The following is a 14197-nucleotide window of genomic DNA, read 5'->3' as shown; positions in this document are numbered from 1 at the left end:
TGCATGTATACTTAAATACTAGCATGCTTTAAGAAACATTAAAATTATGTGAAGTTAACATATAAATAAAATATGATCTGGAGTGAAATTACCATTATGTATTAAAAAAAAGAAAAAACAGAAGGCTTCCCTTCCCAAATCTTTGATTCTGATATCTTTTTTTTTTTTTAATTTTAGATTATTTATATATTTATTTATTTATCTTTAGAGGGGAAGGAGAGAGGGAGAGAAACATCAATGTATGGTTGCCTTTTGTGCGTCCCCTGCTGGGAGTTGGCCTGCAGGGAACCAGCCTGCAACCCAGGCTTGTGCCCTGACTGGGAATCAAACCGCGATCCTCTGGTTCGCAGGCTCGTGCTCAATCCACTGAGCTACGCCAGCCAGGGCTTGATTCTGATATCTTTTGAACCAACATTCCTACATTTGGAGTGTAAAAGTTATTTCAAATTTGAAAAATATTATATTAATGAATAGTATGATCCAACTTCCTAGAAAAGGCAGTATGTGTTGATTAATTTTAAAGATTTAAGTTTATTCCAATGTTAAAGAGAGTACATCCTTTTGTAAATATGTGTAATGTCTTTTATTTTTTAAGGACAAAATGAGGCTTTAACAAAGTAAAGCCCTTTTATATTATTTGAAAATGTTAGAAAATAAAAATATTGTAAAAATATAACATTATTCCATGACATATTAACTTCTTTAGTATCTTTATAAAGAGTGAAATGATAATATTGTAAATATTCTAGGTTTATGCATATATATTTTTCTGTTTTCATTTTCTATGGCATTCTTTGTTTCCTGTTTCTCTCATTTCCCCACATCTCTTTCTTAGTTTTCTCTTTCTACTAGTCCATACTTTCTACATATCTTACTTCATTAGCTAAAAGTTACAATCTTTCAACTTTTACTTCATTTCCAATAAAACAATGGTTCCTATTAGGCAGATGGTCAATCGAACTTTCTCTTCTCCATTAAAAAATGTTTTCTTTTTAAAATTGGCAGTAGTTACACCATTAGCTTAAATACACATGTATATTGTATATCACACACTTGAAAAATAACAACTAGGTTCACAGGGTTCTGTGGAAATTCAATACATTATTGGTACACTGTTAAGCAAGCTTATGGAATGACAAAAAATAAGTCATACTTCATGACTAGCATCTTAAGTAGCCTCTGGTTTTTCTGACTAAGCTAAGCTGATCAGTGTTTTTCAACTGCTCCATTGCTGCTTCTGGGCAGTTTTGGAAAAATTCTACAGAAACAGAGCTTCAGAGCAAATTAGCAGTGGAGCCCTTATACATTGCCTTGTAGTCAACCTTGGTCATGTGTGCGCTGCTGCTGCTAGGTGGTAAGTGATCCCTGCCTGGACAATAACACAGTAGGGATGGCTGGTGCTGGAGATGTGCAGGGGTTTGCTCCAGGCTCTGGTCTGCCACCTAACTGCAGGCACAGGCTGGGCGCAGCAGGCTGCGCCTTTTAGGCTGTCTGGTTCACCTGGAGCACAGGGGGCTGCACTGGCTCCTCATCTGACTGCTCCGCCTCTCTGGAGGTTACCGCGTAGCCTCCTACATAGTGCACCTGCCGAGCCTGTTCCAGGGCCACTGGCTCTTCTTCGTCTTCCACAATAGTCAAGTCCACATTGCTGTCCATGCCAGAGTTACTCCCTCTGGAGGCTGCCCTCCCAGCATCCCCCTCAGCCCCCAGGACATTGGAGAGGGATGTTTGGGAAAGATCTTCTGTGAATGAGCTCTCCTCGTGGTCATTCGGCATCTGATCACTGCTAGGCATGTCTTCGGACTTGATTTCATTTTCTGCAGCACTTTCCCCTTCTCGGACTTTCTTTCGCCTGAAAGTGAGGGGAGAGACCTTGAAGGGGGAGCTTTTCCCTGAGGCTATTTTCTGGTGATTGGAACTGAGAGATTTCTTAATCTTCTCTCTCCTCTCTACAGATACAATCTTTGTCCCCAGCTGGTTCATCTTTTTCTCTATGTTCTGGCGAGAGAAGGCTTTCTTGAGGCTATCCACTTTGCGAAGGCTGGATCTTTTTATTTTCTCTGCTCTACTTTCTTCAATATTTTCTTCTGCACTGTCTTCCAGGGCCTCCCCATGGTGGGGCAGTTCATCATCCGACGAGAGGTCCACTGTGTGCAAGGTTTCCTCCAGAGACTTGTTTTCATCAGCAAGTTCCTCCTTCCCTTCCACGGGGCTGGAAACGGGCTCTTTCGCAAACACACTAGCAGGGATCTCGTTTTCTTCCTGAAGAGATGGACAAGGGAGATTTCATGTTAATACCACACTTTGCAAATTCCTGACCTGCTGTAATTATTGTATGTGTTTTAGGCTTGAGAGAAACCAAATATTCTGTGGCTTCACTTTTTGAGAACATGAACAGTTCATTCTAAATTGGTCACAGCTTTCCCCCAGGCTAGATAAGGCCGAGGGCTCCCTATGGAGAAGTTTATGAGGGTTTCTGGCAAGGGCTCTATCAGTGACAGGCAGAGGGGGAAGTGGGCTGTGGCTTGGATCAACCAGGAAGCTGCCTAGATAAAGGCGCTAAAGTAAGTTACTGTGAACCTTCTCTCTTACCTAGCTCTGTCCCAGCCAATATCCCACTGAAAAAGAGCCTGGAGGTCAAGTTGGAAGATAAAAGATGAAGGCAGGGAAGAAAAGCAGGAAGTTCTCAAGTGCCAGATATTGTGTAACCCTTGATCAGCTTTCCTCCTCAACCAGAAGTCAGAAGTAAAGATATGGTCAGCCTTGGTGTCTGTTCAAAAGTGCACACTCATATTTCTGATGACATAATTTTAGAGTAAGAGAAGCAAGGGCCAGCCTTACTGGGGGCCCACTCACAAAGCCTTGTGGTTTAGTATATTCTTTATGGGCATTTACAAGGGAAGGTGGCATACTATGCCATTTTTAGAGTACCAAAGGAGAATTATGAGGCCAAGTGCAGCTTATTAAGCCTCTTGTTAAATAGGGCTTCATGGGGCAAGACTAATTCAGTCCGTACCTACACTTAAGAGTGAGGAGAGAACCCAGTAATCTCCCCACCTTGCTATTCCAGCACACCTCTTTCTTCAGCTTCTAGGCACACAGGCAAAGATCTCCCTCTTGCTATGTCTCAGAGTGTGAGGGAAATGGTTCTCCAGTGTTGCTAAGTGGTGAGATTCGAATTTAGACAGACTTGGATCATGCAGCACAAAAGTCCCTTTGATTTTTATATTTTTCTTTGAATGTGGGAAAGTGAGAGCCAGCCAGCAAGATACTTTCACATTGTCATCAAAAGAAATGGCACTGTAGAAAGAACCTGTGACAGGAAGCCTGGGTCCCAGTCCTTGCCGCATTGCTAAATGGCAGTGTGACTTTCAGCAAGTAACTTAATCTCCTTGGGTCTGTTTCCTCCAGACATGAACAAGAGGATATGGTCTAGATTAGCATCTTTCAAACCGTACTTCCACGGACACTAGAAGTTCTGCAGGAAGGCCAAGGCGGGCCAGGCTCCACAGCCTGTACCACCCTGGCTCCAACCAAAGCTGTGATGTTACCTGATTATATTGTGGACAGCCCAGTAAACTTTCAGTTTGAAAAATAACTAGATTTAGGGACTTTAAAAGTCCACCTGGGATCTAAATTCCATGTTAATAGTAAGAATTTCCCTTCTCATTTTGCAATTTTGAATAATGGAAAAATTGGGGTTATACTGGAAAACATGCTCTGAGAGTGAGCCTGCATGTTTTTTTTTAACTTTTTGCTACAAAGACTAAATGAACAAAGTTTTGATACAGAGAAGCTTAAACATCCCTCTCCTAGTTACCACCGAATGATATGTGTGATACTCTCAGAAAAGTCACAGGCCTGTGTCTCCCCCGATATGAACACATGCACTCATACCAGAGCCCCTCCACAAACTGGTTAGAAACAAAGGATCAAGTCTTGGGTAGAGGTGAAAAGCAGAACCCCTGGTTCGATAGAGTCCCTGGGAGATGGAAGAAATCACAGATTACATTTTCCAAAAGCTCTCCCCACACCTTCCCATTGTGAATGCCCAAAATCATCAGGAGCACTGGATTTGTGTCCAAGACAGAGTTAGACATTAAAAGGGGGATGGGATTCCCACAAGTCATTGATGACATGGACTTCTACAGACAACAACTTTCCTGTGTTTCAAATCTCAACTCGTCTCTGTTTCATGGGCACGTACTCCCCAGAAGGTGGAAGTTTTGTCTCTTGTTCCCTGTTATGCTCTAGTGACAGGAATAGTTCCCAGTAGCTCCATTGCTATTTGTGGAATGAGTGTGTTGGGTAAGGTGGCTTTCTAAGGCCACCCTGAGGGTAGCTGGAGTGGAGGCTGAAGCCCATTGGTTAGGCTTGAAGATGGCAAAAGTGGGGGCCTGGTTTTGTGTCTAGAAGGGAGTTTGTTGACTGTTGCTGTCACCTGGGAAATGGGGAGAAACTAAGATCTACGGAATGCAATGGTTTCCATTTTAAGGAAGGATTTTATTCTCAGGGGATGAGTGTGACTATAAGAAGGGCAGGCTGCAGAAATAGCTAGGGCTTTGATGATCCAGAAGCAAAATTACTTCTCAGGTTTGACAAGAGGGTTGGGATGGTTTGACAGAAGTTGCTTACAGAAAAGAAAGAAACCAAGGGCTCAGTGGAATGAAAAGCTCTTGGTTAAAAGCCCTCAATGGCCCTGGCTGTTGTGTCTCAGTGGATTGAGTGCCAGCCTGAGAACCAAAGAGTTGCTGGTTTGATTCCCAGTCGGAGTACATGCCTGGGTTGCAGGCCAGGTCCCCAGATGCGGGTGTGTGAGAGGCAATCACACATTGATGTTTCTCTCTATCCCTTCCTCTCTCTAAAAATAAATAAATAAAATCTAAAAAAAAAAGCCCTCATTGAAGAAGGCAGAAATTCAGGTGGAAAACTAAAAAAATTAGTCTCGGTTACAAGAGAAGATGTATATTTGCATAGTATAATCTCTCTGGGTAATCAAAGAATTATTCTAATAACTTTCTCCAACCTCAACAAAAGGTAGACAGACATATTTGCTGTACTTCTAAAGTAATTAAACTAATAATTTTACATTTTTTTCTTAAACGTACATTTTATTACTAAAAACGCATAGTCATTGTTGAGTCTTAAATTTTTCTCTCTCTTATTATGTGTGCTTTGAAGGCAGTGTGAAGAAAATTCAGGATCGTGTAACTCAGTAGTGATGTGTGGTAGACACAGACTGCGTATAGGAGGGCAGTTAAGGGATTGTGGGAAACCCAACTGAACTCTTTCATACAATGCCAGGGAAATTTATACAAGTGCTCTTTGGTGCCAACCATGAAAATAAACCCAGCAGGAACAGACATAATCCAGAATGATTTGGATGTGTCTTTATGCAACTGGAAACAAGTGAGATATGTCTTCTTGGCCAACTGCTATGCATCTGCTGTCATTTTAATCACTCAAGCAGTATTGTGCGTTCTGCCTACTGGATAGTGTTTATTTTGTGCCTTCTATAGCATCCCCTCCGAACGGGAGCCCTTTCCTTCTAACACAGGAATTTGTAATGTCCAAGCTCATGCAGGCCTCATCTCTCCATAATGTTTGTTTAGAAGCAGAAAAATACTGACACTCTTCAAAAATCTCTTCAGTAAAATGTGTGCATGGTATTCATCTATGAAGAAACTTTTATGAAGTTGGAAATTCAACTAGGTCTTCTGTAACTGCACAGTCCCCCTGGTGCCGAGTCTTACCTGCACACACATTTTGCTCGGGACACACACGCCTCAAAGGTACACTTGATATTTCACCTACCTGAAGGTGAGGCTACACTTCTGCCTCCTGTCATAACATTTCTGATCTTCTCTCTCTCTGGAGATTCCAAAATATTTGGCTTTTTCAGGGGGAGGGTAAAATGCACATCTTCAATTCTGCCACTGCTTACTTATGCTGCTCATATATCTACTAGGGGTTGTGACTCCTTAACATGGCTTTAAGAATACCTTGTGGGTTGCATCGCTTTCTTGGGTAGTTTCACCCAGTCGAAGCCCCCAGCAGCAGCTGACTATTTGCCCTACAGATTTATTTTCAAAAAGATACCCAGGCATCATTGATGCAGCTGCCTCTGGTTCTGACCTTTCACAAGGACCCTTAGGAATTTTTCAAAGGAAGGGAGAATTAAACAGAACTCTTCAAACATTCATCAATGATACACTTGTAAGAGAAAAGGAGTAGAAAGAACTCTTGAGAAGTGGTATTTTCCCTGCACTTTGGCTTGTTTGCTGTTTATATTAATGCTAATGAATGAATAATTCCAGTTGTATCGTGTATATAGATATAAACACAGAGAAACTTGCGCTGGATACTTTTTGGGTTGGAGCTCCTAGAAGCAAATGTTTACACACATATAGAGATACGTGCTTTTTAGAAAAGGAGACTCTATGGATAGCCCACAGGAACTCATTTAAGGCTTGAACAAGAGGAGACAAGTCAGCAGTTTGCTTTCCTGTCACTAACTTATCATCCCTGTTGTTAGAAGGAAATAACAAAGGCTGTCGTATTCCCACAGGGATGTGGTGGCCTCTTGGAGGGGAATGAGGACCATAAATTTGTGTTCATGAAACGTTTTATCCAATAATCTCTAAATACTAGTTATTAAAATGGAACTATGCCCACCTGACATTCTGATTTATGGGTCTCTTTTACACATTGATGGCTTTCTCCGATTTCTGTTTCTGAGGTATAGATTGCCAAGTGGATAAAGCCATTGATTAGAACTGCACCCCTAAGGCAGCTGTCGGTGGAATCAGCGAGTCATAAGAATAAAATGCATTAGTTATAATCCCTGAGCAGTCTTTCACATTCTGGAGGATTTAAAAGTTTCATTATTTTTCAGTGTTATCAAGGGTTCAATTCTTTTTAAGATCACACTGGTTAGGTGTTCTTTGTTACATACCAAAAAAAAAAAAAAAATCACACTGCATTATTTAAAAGCTGAGGTAGAAAAGCAAGTAAACATGAACTTTGCCCTAGTGGGATCATAGTGTTTGTTTTTATTCATTTCACAATTCAACTTCATAATTCCTATTGTTAATAAAATAAAACCTTGCTAGTCACTTTGTTTCTCAGCGCCTCTTCTTCTTTGATATAAAATGAGGTTAAACTAAATGATTATTAAAGTACTTTCCAGCTCTAAATATTTAATTCTGTGATAGTAACCTAAATACCATGAAAACTAGTTAGCACATTACAGAAGTAATTCCATAGTGTACTAATGCCAAACACGTTTTGTTTTATGCAGGAATCAAAACTATGAATCCTGAGCTGCATTTAGGAACATTTTTCATTCAATTCAAACAAATAATAGATTACAAAACAGAAGGGGTAACATTGACTTAGAAAGGCTGCAGCTAAGAATTTAGTTTTTTAATATATGAGAGGGAAGTAATGATTCTTTTGAAGGAAACACCAACAATAATCAGTTATTCACTTCCAGTGCCCGAGGGATGCTGACATTCAATAAGCGTAAATAATAACAATAAGGACTAGTATTTTGTTTCTCTCTTAAGCTAAAGGGCACTGCATACACAGCATACTGAAACCAATAACCCATTTGGAGCATTAATCAATGTGATATAAACATTGTGAACTGTCATAAAAGATTTTTTTTTTAATTATCTGTGTCCTCATTTCTTCTAAGTCTGAAGTAATTGAGCAGTTTTCAGAGCACTGGCATTGGACAAAGTACAGTCTTTAAAAAAATCAATTTTAAAAAATAGTCTGAAGGTGTTACCCTTTTAGCACCTTTCTAAAATTCTGAACTCATAGAAGGAACCCAAAAGATGAATATTTGAACACATTTAAAGGCTTGATTCTCCACGAATGTATCCACAGCAAATATCTAACCTCTACTCTTTTCACCCGATTTCACAATTTTATGTGGATGAAAGTGTACGCTGCCCACGAGTACTCTCATTTTCTTTTCTGGGTTTGAAATCATCCTCAAACTGCTTTTTCAAATAATCATTACTAGAACCTTAAGAAGATATAAGTGGGCATCACACCCACAGGCAGGGTCAGTTACCTATGAGTTCTAGTCTCTTCAATCAACAGCGAAAATTTCCTCTTAACTCTAAATTCACTGACTTTCCATACAAATTCTAGTTTTAGTAAAAAGAGAGCCATGCTTATGGGCAAAGAATTAGCCTTATTACTCTTTAGCATTTGCTTTTGGATCAGCAACCCCTCTGAATCTTATTTCATTTATACTGAGTTCCTGTCACAGTACTTTGAACTTGAACATTGATCTTCAGCTATTATAAAAAAATGTAGAATGGGAAATGAATTTTTCCCAGTTTTAGATGCTGCTGGTTACAATTCGAAATAATTGCGAAGGCATGAGAGGCTTAACAGCTACAACAAGGTAAATTCGGCCAATTTAAATAAACAAATGACACTATGTAAACAGGATGAATTAAGAACAAAATTCATAATTTAGAAAATGCAAATATGTAAGTATCTAGATTCAACCAACCAACCACCCATCAAGCACCCATACATTTGGGAGGATATAAATGAACCTAAGAAAGTAGAAACGCAGCCTTCTAAACACCACAGTACCAAACAAGTCCAAGTTGGGTGACAGATTTTCTTTCCTCACTCACTTCTTTTCTTTTCACTTTATTTTTTTTAAAATATTTTATTTATTTATCTTTAGAGGGGAAGGGAAGGAGAGAGGAAGGAAACATCAATGTATGGTTGCTTCTGGTGCATCCCCTGCAGGGAACTGACCCCTGCCGGAAACTGGCCTGCAACCCAAGCATGTGCCCTGACTGGGAATCGAACCGCGATCATCTGGTTCACAGGCCCGCGCTCAATCCACTGAGCTACACCAGCCAGGGCTTCTTTTCACTTTAATTGTTTTTGCCCTAGACCAGAAAACCAATGGATTTAGGATGAGAAAGACTAGCATAATGTTCAAGGGGACTGAAAGTGACAAAAATAACTTAAAGATGTACAGTGGTACCTGGTACATTACCTGCCCTCCTCACCCTCGGAAGGTCAAGGAAACATCAACCCTCAGCTGCGCTGGAAAGACTGTGTTGCCATTGAGAGGGTCTATTTCGGGAAGGCTCTTCAGGCGGTGTCCAATGCTTTCATGGATCAATGGTGACATAATTCTGATTTCAATGTGGTAGGCATCGCACAATGTATGGTAGGGAGTAGGAGTGTGTGAGTGTAAGTTTTAGTAAGTCCTAAGTGAAAAATCATAAGCATAGCTGTTTCAAGATCCTGAGTGAGGTGGGGTGAGTTTTTACTCAAGAGGCATGTATCTAACTGAGCAAGAGTGTGGCCCCTCTCCGTGCAAGTGCCTTTCAAATCTGCCCAGGAAGAGCTTCTTTCTGTTCCTTGAGTTCTTACACCACTAACCATTTTAAATATGTTATTTCACTGACTGTATTTTGCCATGTCTAATGAGCACTTTTGTGTCCAAATTCTTGAGGGAAAAATAAGGATGCACATTATACATGGGTATAATGATTACATACCATGGGTAGAATAACGGGTATAATAATCCGGTGCATAATGTGCACAGAATGTGGGTGCATATTATACACAGCAAAATGCAGTGTTCCTCATCCTAGGAGAGAGATATGAGGGAGGAAGCATTCATGTTTAAGAACACACACTTTGGACCTTGGCTAGTGTAGCTCAGTGGATTGAGCACGGGCCTGTGAACAAAAGGATCATGGTTTGAGTCCCAGTCAGGGTACATGCCTGGGTTGCAGGCCAGTTCCCAGCAGGGGATGCACAAGAGGCAACCATACACTGATATTTCTCTCCCTGTCTCCTTCCCTTCCCCTCTAAAGATAAATACATAAGTAATAATAAAAAAGAACACACACTTTGGAATCGATTAAATGTGAGTTGAATCCACAGCTTCATTGTTTGCTTACTAAATAACTGTGGACAAGATATAAACGTCTCAACATCCTCCTCTGTAAACTGGATGAAAGTGAGATAAGGCACAGAAAAAATACTTAGGAGAGTAAGCAAGGCTTATTAAAAGCTTTAAAGTTTTCTTTGCTCTTTTAAATATTCTCAGTGCACATATGAGGAAACAGAAGCCTGGAGGGGCTATAAAATGTGCTCACTGCTGGCAAGTGGTGAAATGAGGGTTTGAACTAGTGTCTGATGACAGAAGGTACCTTCTCAACTCGAACCACACTCGAACACAAGTTACTCTTTTATCCACTGGCATAATTACTAACCTGGAAACCCTTGCTTTGAGAAAGATCAAGAGGAAGACCAACTGTTCCACTGAGGAACTGCACTCGAATTTGTTTCTTCAAAACAATCATCACGGGATGCTGTGAGAGTTGAGATTTCTAACATCTTTTAGGCTAATAAAGGATCTTTCACCGGTTAAGAAGGATTCAGTTCCTTGCCTCCTAAAGTGCCGCCCCCCTTTTTTTTAAACAAGTGTTCTCCGGCACTGCCTACTAAGAGACCCAGAATGGAGCCTAATCACATTGCTTTGGATTCTCTTCGCTCCCTTTCCTCCCTGGTCTGGAGCATCTCTGTTTCTCCTTCCCCTCACTATCAGGAGAATGTCGTCCATTGCTGGCTGCAATTTCATACCCGTCAATCCAATGTGACAGAACGGGAGACCATGGCCAGGCTTCAGCAGCAGCGTGTGTCTTTAGGTGCCCCAACGGTTCTTTATTTAAATGTCAGATTTATAATTCTGTTGAATTTTTAGTCGCATATCTTCTCCCTCCGTCCTCCCAACATCTACAGAACATCCGTGGCAAATCAAAACAAAAACTGATTCAGACAAATTACAATTTTCCTGTGTTAGAGAAATACGTGTTTTTTCTCCCCCTCCTTAACTGAGGACTAGGACAGAGGTAACCTCTTTGATTCATAACAGAAGAAGGGGAATTTCCTTTGATGGCAGCTTTAAACAGGTCTGTACATGTTTAGTTTTGTTTGGAGATCAGTATTTAATTTAGGAATGCCTTGAGAGCTACGATTTCTAATATTTTTTAGGCTAATATTATATGGCTTAAGAAAAGTGCAGTTACCCTATCTCTTCAGTTTATCTGGTACATGAAAAGCTATTCCACTTGGATTAAAAGCTAAAAAACTTCCGGGCTGCAAAAAGCCTGTAAGGTATAGGAGGACATCAGCTGCCTGAAGCTTTACAACAGTCAAGTGCAATTTGGGGAGGACAAAAATGCAGCCAGATGAGTCTTTCCTTTTAAGGGGGAAGGAGGCTTAGGTTTTAACTCGGCAGAGCAGATTCATTTAGAGAAAGAAGGCTCCCTTGGTTTAAATCCCAATTTCTAAATCCCTCTTGGGAGATGAAGGCTCTTCTTGTGTGCCTTTCACAATCAAACAGTAGGTTACAGCCTCTCCCCTCCATGGCTCTGAAATCCTCTCCTATTCACAGGGTCACAACAAGACAGCCCTGGGGCAGGGACGGATGGCAATTGCTTCCTGGGCTCTGTGCTGGCGGGGGTCCACTGGGCGGAAGGGCTTCCAGCATTAGGCAGGGCTGCCCTTGGATTCACAAATGCCCACCCTTGGCCGAACAACAGCCCCACGCAATCTCCCTGTCCCCAGATAGCCTCTTGGTGTGTTAATTGCATCATTGATGCATTCAAAAAATTAAGTGGCCTTTTTATTCGAAGGTAACCATTTAAAGCAGAAAATATTCAAGACCAGCCTTTGTAAATATAACTGATAACACTGCTTTTATTTTACTTTGCAGTTGTGGTCTCTCTGAGCAATGAGAAGCATGTGTGGTGTGTTTGTAACGAGTTATGCTGGACCTTTTAAATGTATCATTTGATAGAAAAGACCTCAACAATATTACTTTGGCCAAAAGAGTTAAAAAGAAGAGGCTAGTTCAACTCTAATGGAATGGGTCTCCAAAACTTGGTTCCTCCCCTAAAGATTGGTAATCTTTGAACAAAGGGATACTTAAAATGGCTCTGAGTTAAATGTTTTGATTTAAAAAACAAGAAAAGAAACAAACCAAACCCTCACATGATGACCTCATTTGCACAAAGAGTTAATAAAGAGCCACTGAATTAATTTGCCCTGTCCAGCTAACAGCTGCAGTCAGAGCCCCAAGTTCGTAAAGCACAGAGAGGAATGAATTTGACTAGGGTGCTGTGCACCTGCTCACCTTCCGTACCCAGATGGAGTACATCCAGGTGCTCCCTGACAAATCAGCCCAGCCCACTAACCTCTAGGACATGGACTTTGAGTTTAGGTGACCTGGGAAATTCCCACCCATGTGCAGATTTCACATTCGCCTGCCGAAAGCAGATGGGGACAATGTCTGTGTGTTTGGTCCCTGACAGGCAGGGCAGATGTACAAACAGTTGTGAGAGCCAGGCCAACTGAGATCATGAAGGTTGAGGAGTCCCAGCTGGGTGGGAGGAGGAGTAGAAGGTACTGACCTGGAAGATGAGCACTTTGAAATGGTTGCGTCTGAGGAGCTGGGCGTGGTTGTTCTCCAGCCGCTTCACCTGTGCGCACTGCCTCTCCAAGCGCTCCTTCACCGCCCGTGTGTGAGCGCTGACCTTGCGGGACTTGTCCAGCAGCTTGCTCACCGTGTTACTGGTGGAGGCCTGGTACTTGGAGAGCTTGGTGAGATCGTTCTGGATGCCCTTCACAGACCCCTCCAGGCTGATCTGTCGCTGCTCCATTTTGTGCTGGTTCTCCTGAACGGCGTCCATCATCTTCACCAGCTTGTCTAAGAGCGTGAGCACCGTGACCGCGTTCACCTGCGAGTTGTCTCGGATGGCCTCGTCCGTGCTCCCCAGGTTCAGGCTGGGGCTGGGCGTGGAGGAGGGTACCGGGCTGGGGCTGGTAAGCTTCTGCCGCAGGTCAGAACCCGGGTGCTGGAACTTTTCAGCTTGGGCAGCGTCCTCCTCCATGGCTGGGCAGGTGGGAACCTGTGCTTTTTCTGCTCTGGTGAGAAGGACGGTGTTGAGGGGTGCAGAGCAAGGCGGTCTGGTTTGAGCTCAGAGCACCGCTCTCCAGGACTGGCAGAGGTTCAGACAGGCAACAACTGGCTACTCTGATCTGGGGAACTGCATTCCAGCTGCTTTTAAAACCGTACTCCACCCAGTGGGAGGCGAAGGTTACAGAACTGAGAACCACTCAGGGTTCAGAAGTATGCACACACTTCCTAAACGCGTTCTCCCCGGCACAGGCCACAGGGCACTTTCCTGCAGGTTTAGCTTTTCTTTCCTATTCCTCTTCCCTTTTTAAAATAAGTTCAATGCCATATTTCAATCATGATTTCATCTAGGGGCGGAGAAAAACATGCTAACTTGGCCCAGTTCCATGGCCTCCAATTGGCTAAAGCTGGTAAACTTTTCTGGCTGCTATGCTACAGATGCAACAGAATGCCTGTTCCCCCCTCCTCTTTCCTGAATACAAGTTACTCTAATGGAAAGTATTGTTTGCATTTGCCCTAGAACTGACTGATGAGCCACAGAACGGTCTGGTGTCCTACTGGGAGGGGCCAAGTTTAAAGGGTGCTTGCAGACAAGCTTGTATTGTTAGTTTTTAATTTCTGAAGGAATGGAAGTAAGCCCGATAATGACAAAGAAAACAACCCCAATTTCCTTTGCAATTAGAGATGCAAGATAAGCCAAAAGAGACTGAACTTCAGGGATGTTAAAACATGTAATGTTGTTATGGATTGTTACCTTGTAATAGATGGAAAATTTTTGAATGACCACTTTACAAAATATATATGTAGTTTCTTAGAAGGAGCTCCTACCCTTCCTGACAGCACAGATGGAACTGGAGAGCATTATGCTAAGTGAAGTAAGACAGGGGGTGAAAGACAAATACCTTATGATCTCACCTATAAGTGGAACCTAATCACCAAAACAAACAGACAAGCAAAATGTAACCAGAGACATTGAAATAAGAACAAACTGCCAGTAACTAGAGGGGAGGGGGAGGAAAATAATGGGGGAAAATGGGGGAAGGGCCATCAATGAATCTATACAAAGGACCCATGGACAAAGCCAAAGGGGGGTAGGTCTGAGGGTGGGGGGTAGAGGTGGGTGAGGCAGAGGAAAGCGGTGGTGGGGAAATGGAGACAACTGTGTTCAAACATTAATAAAAATGATAAAAAAAGAAAATAAAATAAAAGTTGGAGAAT

At 42.0% G+C, this 14197-nt stretch overlaps 1 protein-coding gene across 1 annotated transcript; it reads right to left on the bottom strand.

Moving 5' to 3' along the window:
* Nucleotides 1-842: 842 nt before the first annotated feature.
* CAVIN2 (caveolae associated protein 2) lies at nt 843-13266 on the bottom strand. The gene is made up of 2 exons (XM_037043729.1): nt 12474-13266; nt 843-2262 (listed from the first exon to the last, which is right to left on the bottom strand). The coding sequence occupies exons 1-2, from the start codon at nt 12951-12953 to the stop codon at nt 1483-1485; spliced, it is 1260 nt and encodes a 419-aa protein (XP_036899624.1). The 5' UTR covers nt 12954-13266; the 3' UTR covers nt 843-1482.
* Nucleotides 13267-14197: the final 931 nt, after the last annotated feature.

Source organism: Sturnira hondurensis, unplaced genomic scaffold (genome assembly GCF_014824575.4).
Source record: "Sturnira hondurensis isolate 20B ecotype Veracruz unplaced genomic scaffold, ASM1482457v3 Scaffold0004136, whole genome shotgun sequence".
Taxonomy (NCBI): Eukaryota; Metazoa; Chordata; class Mammalia; order Chiroptera; family Phyllostomidae; genus Sturnira; species Sturnira hondurensis.
The sequence above is the reverse complement of the archived record's forward strand: the minus strand, read 5'-3'. Positions and strand labels throughout refer to the sequence as shown.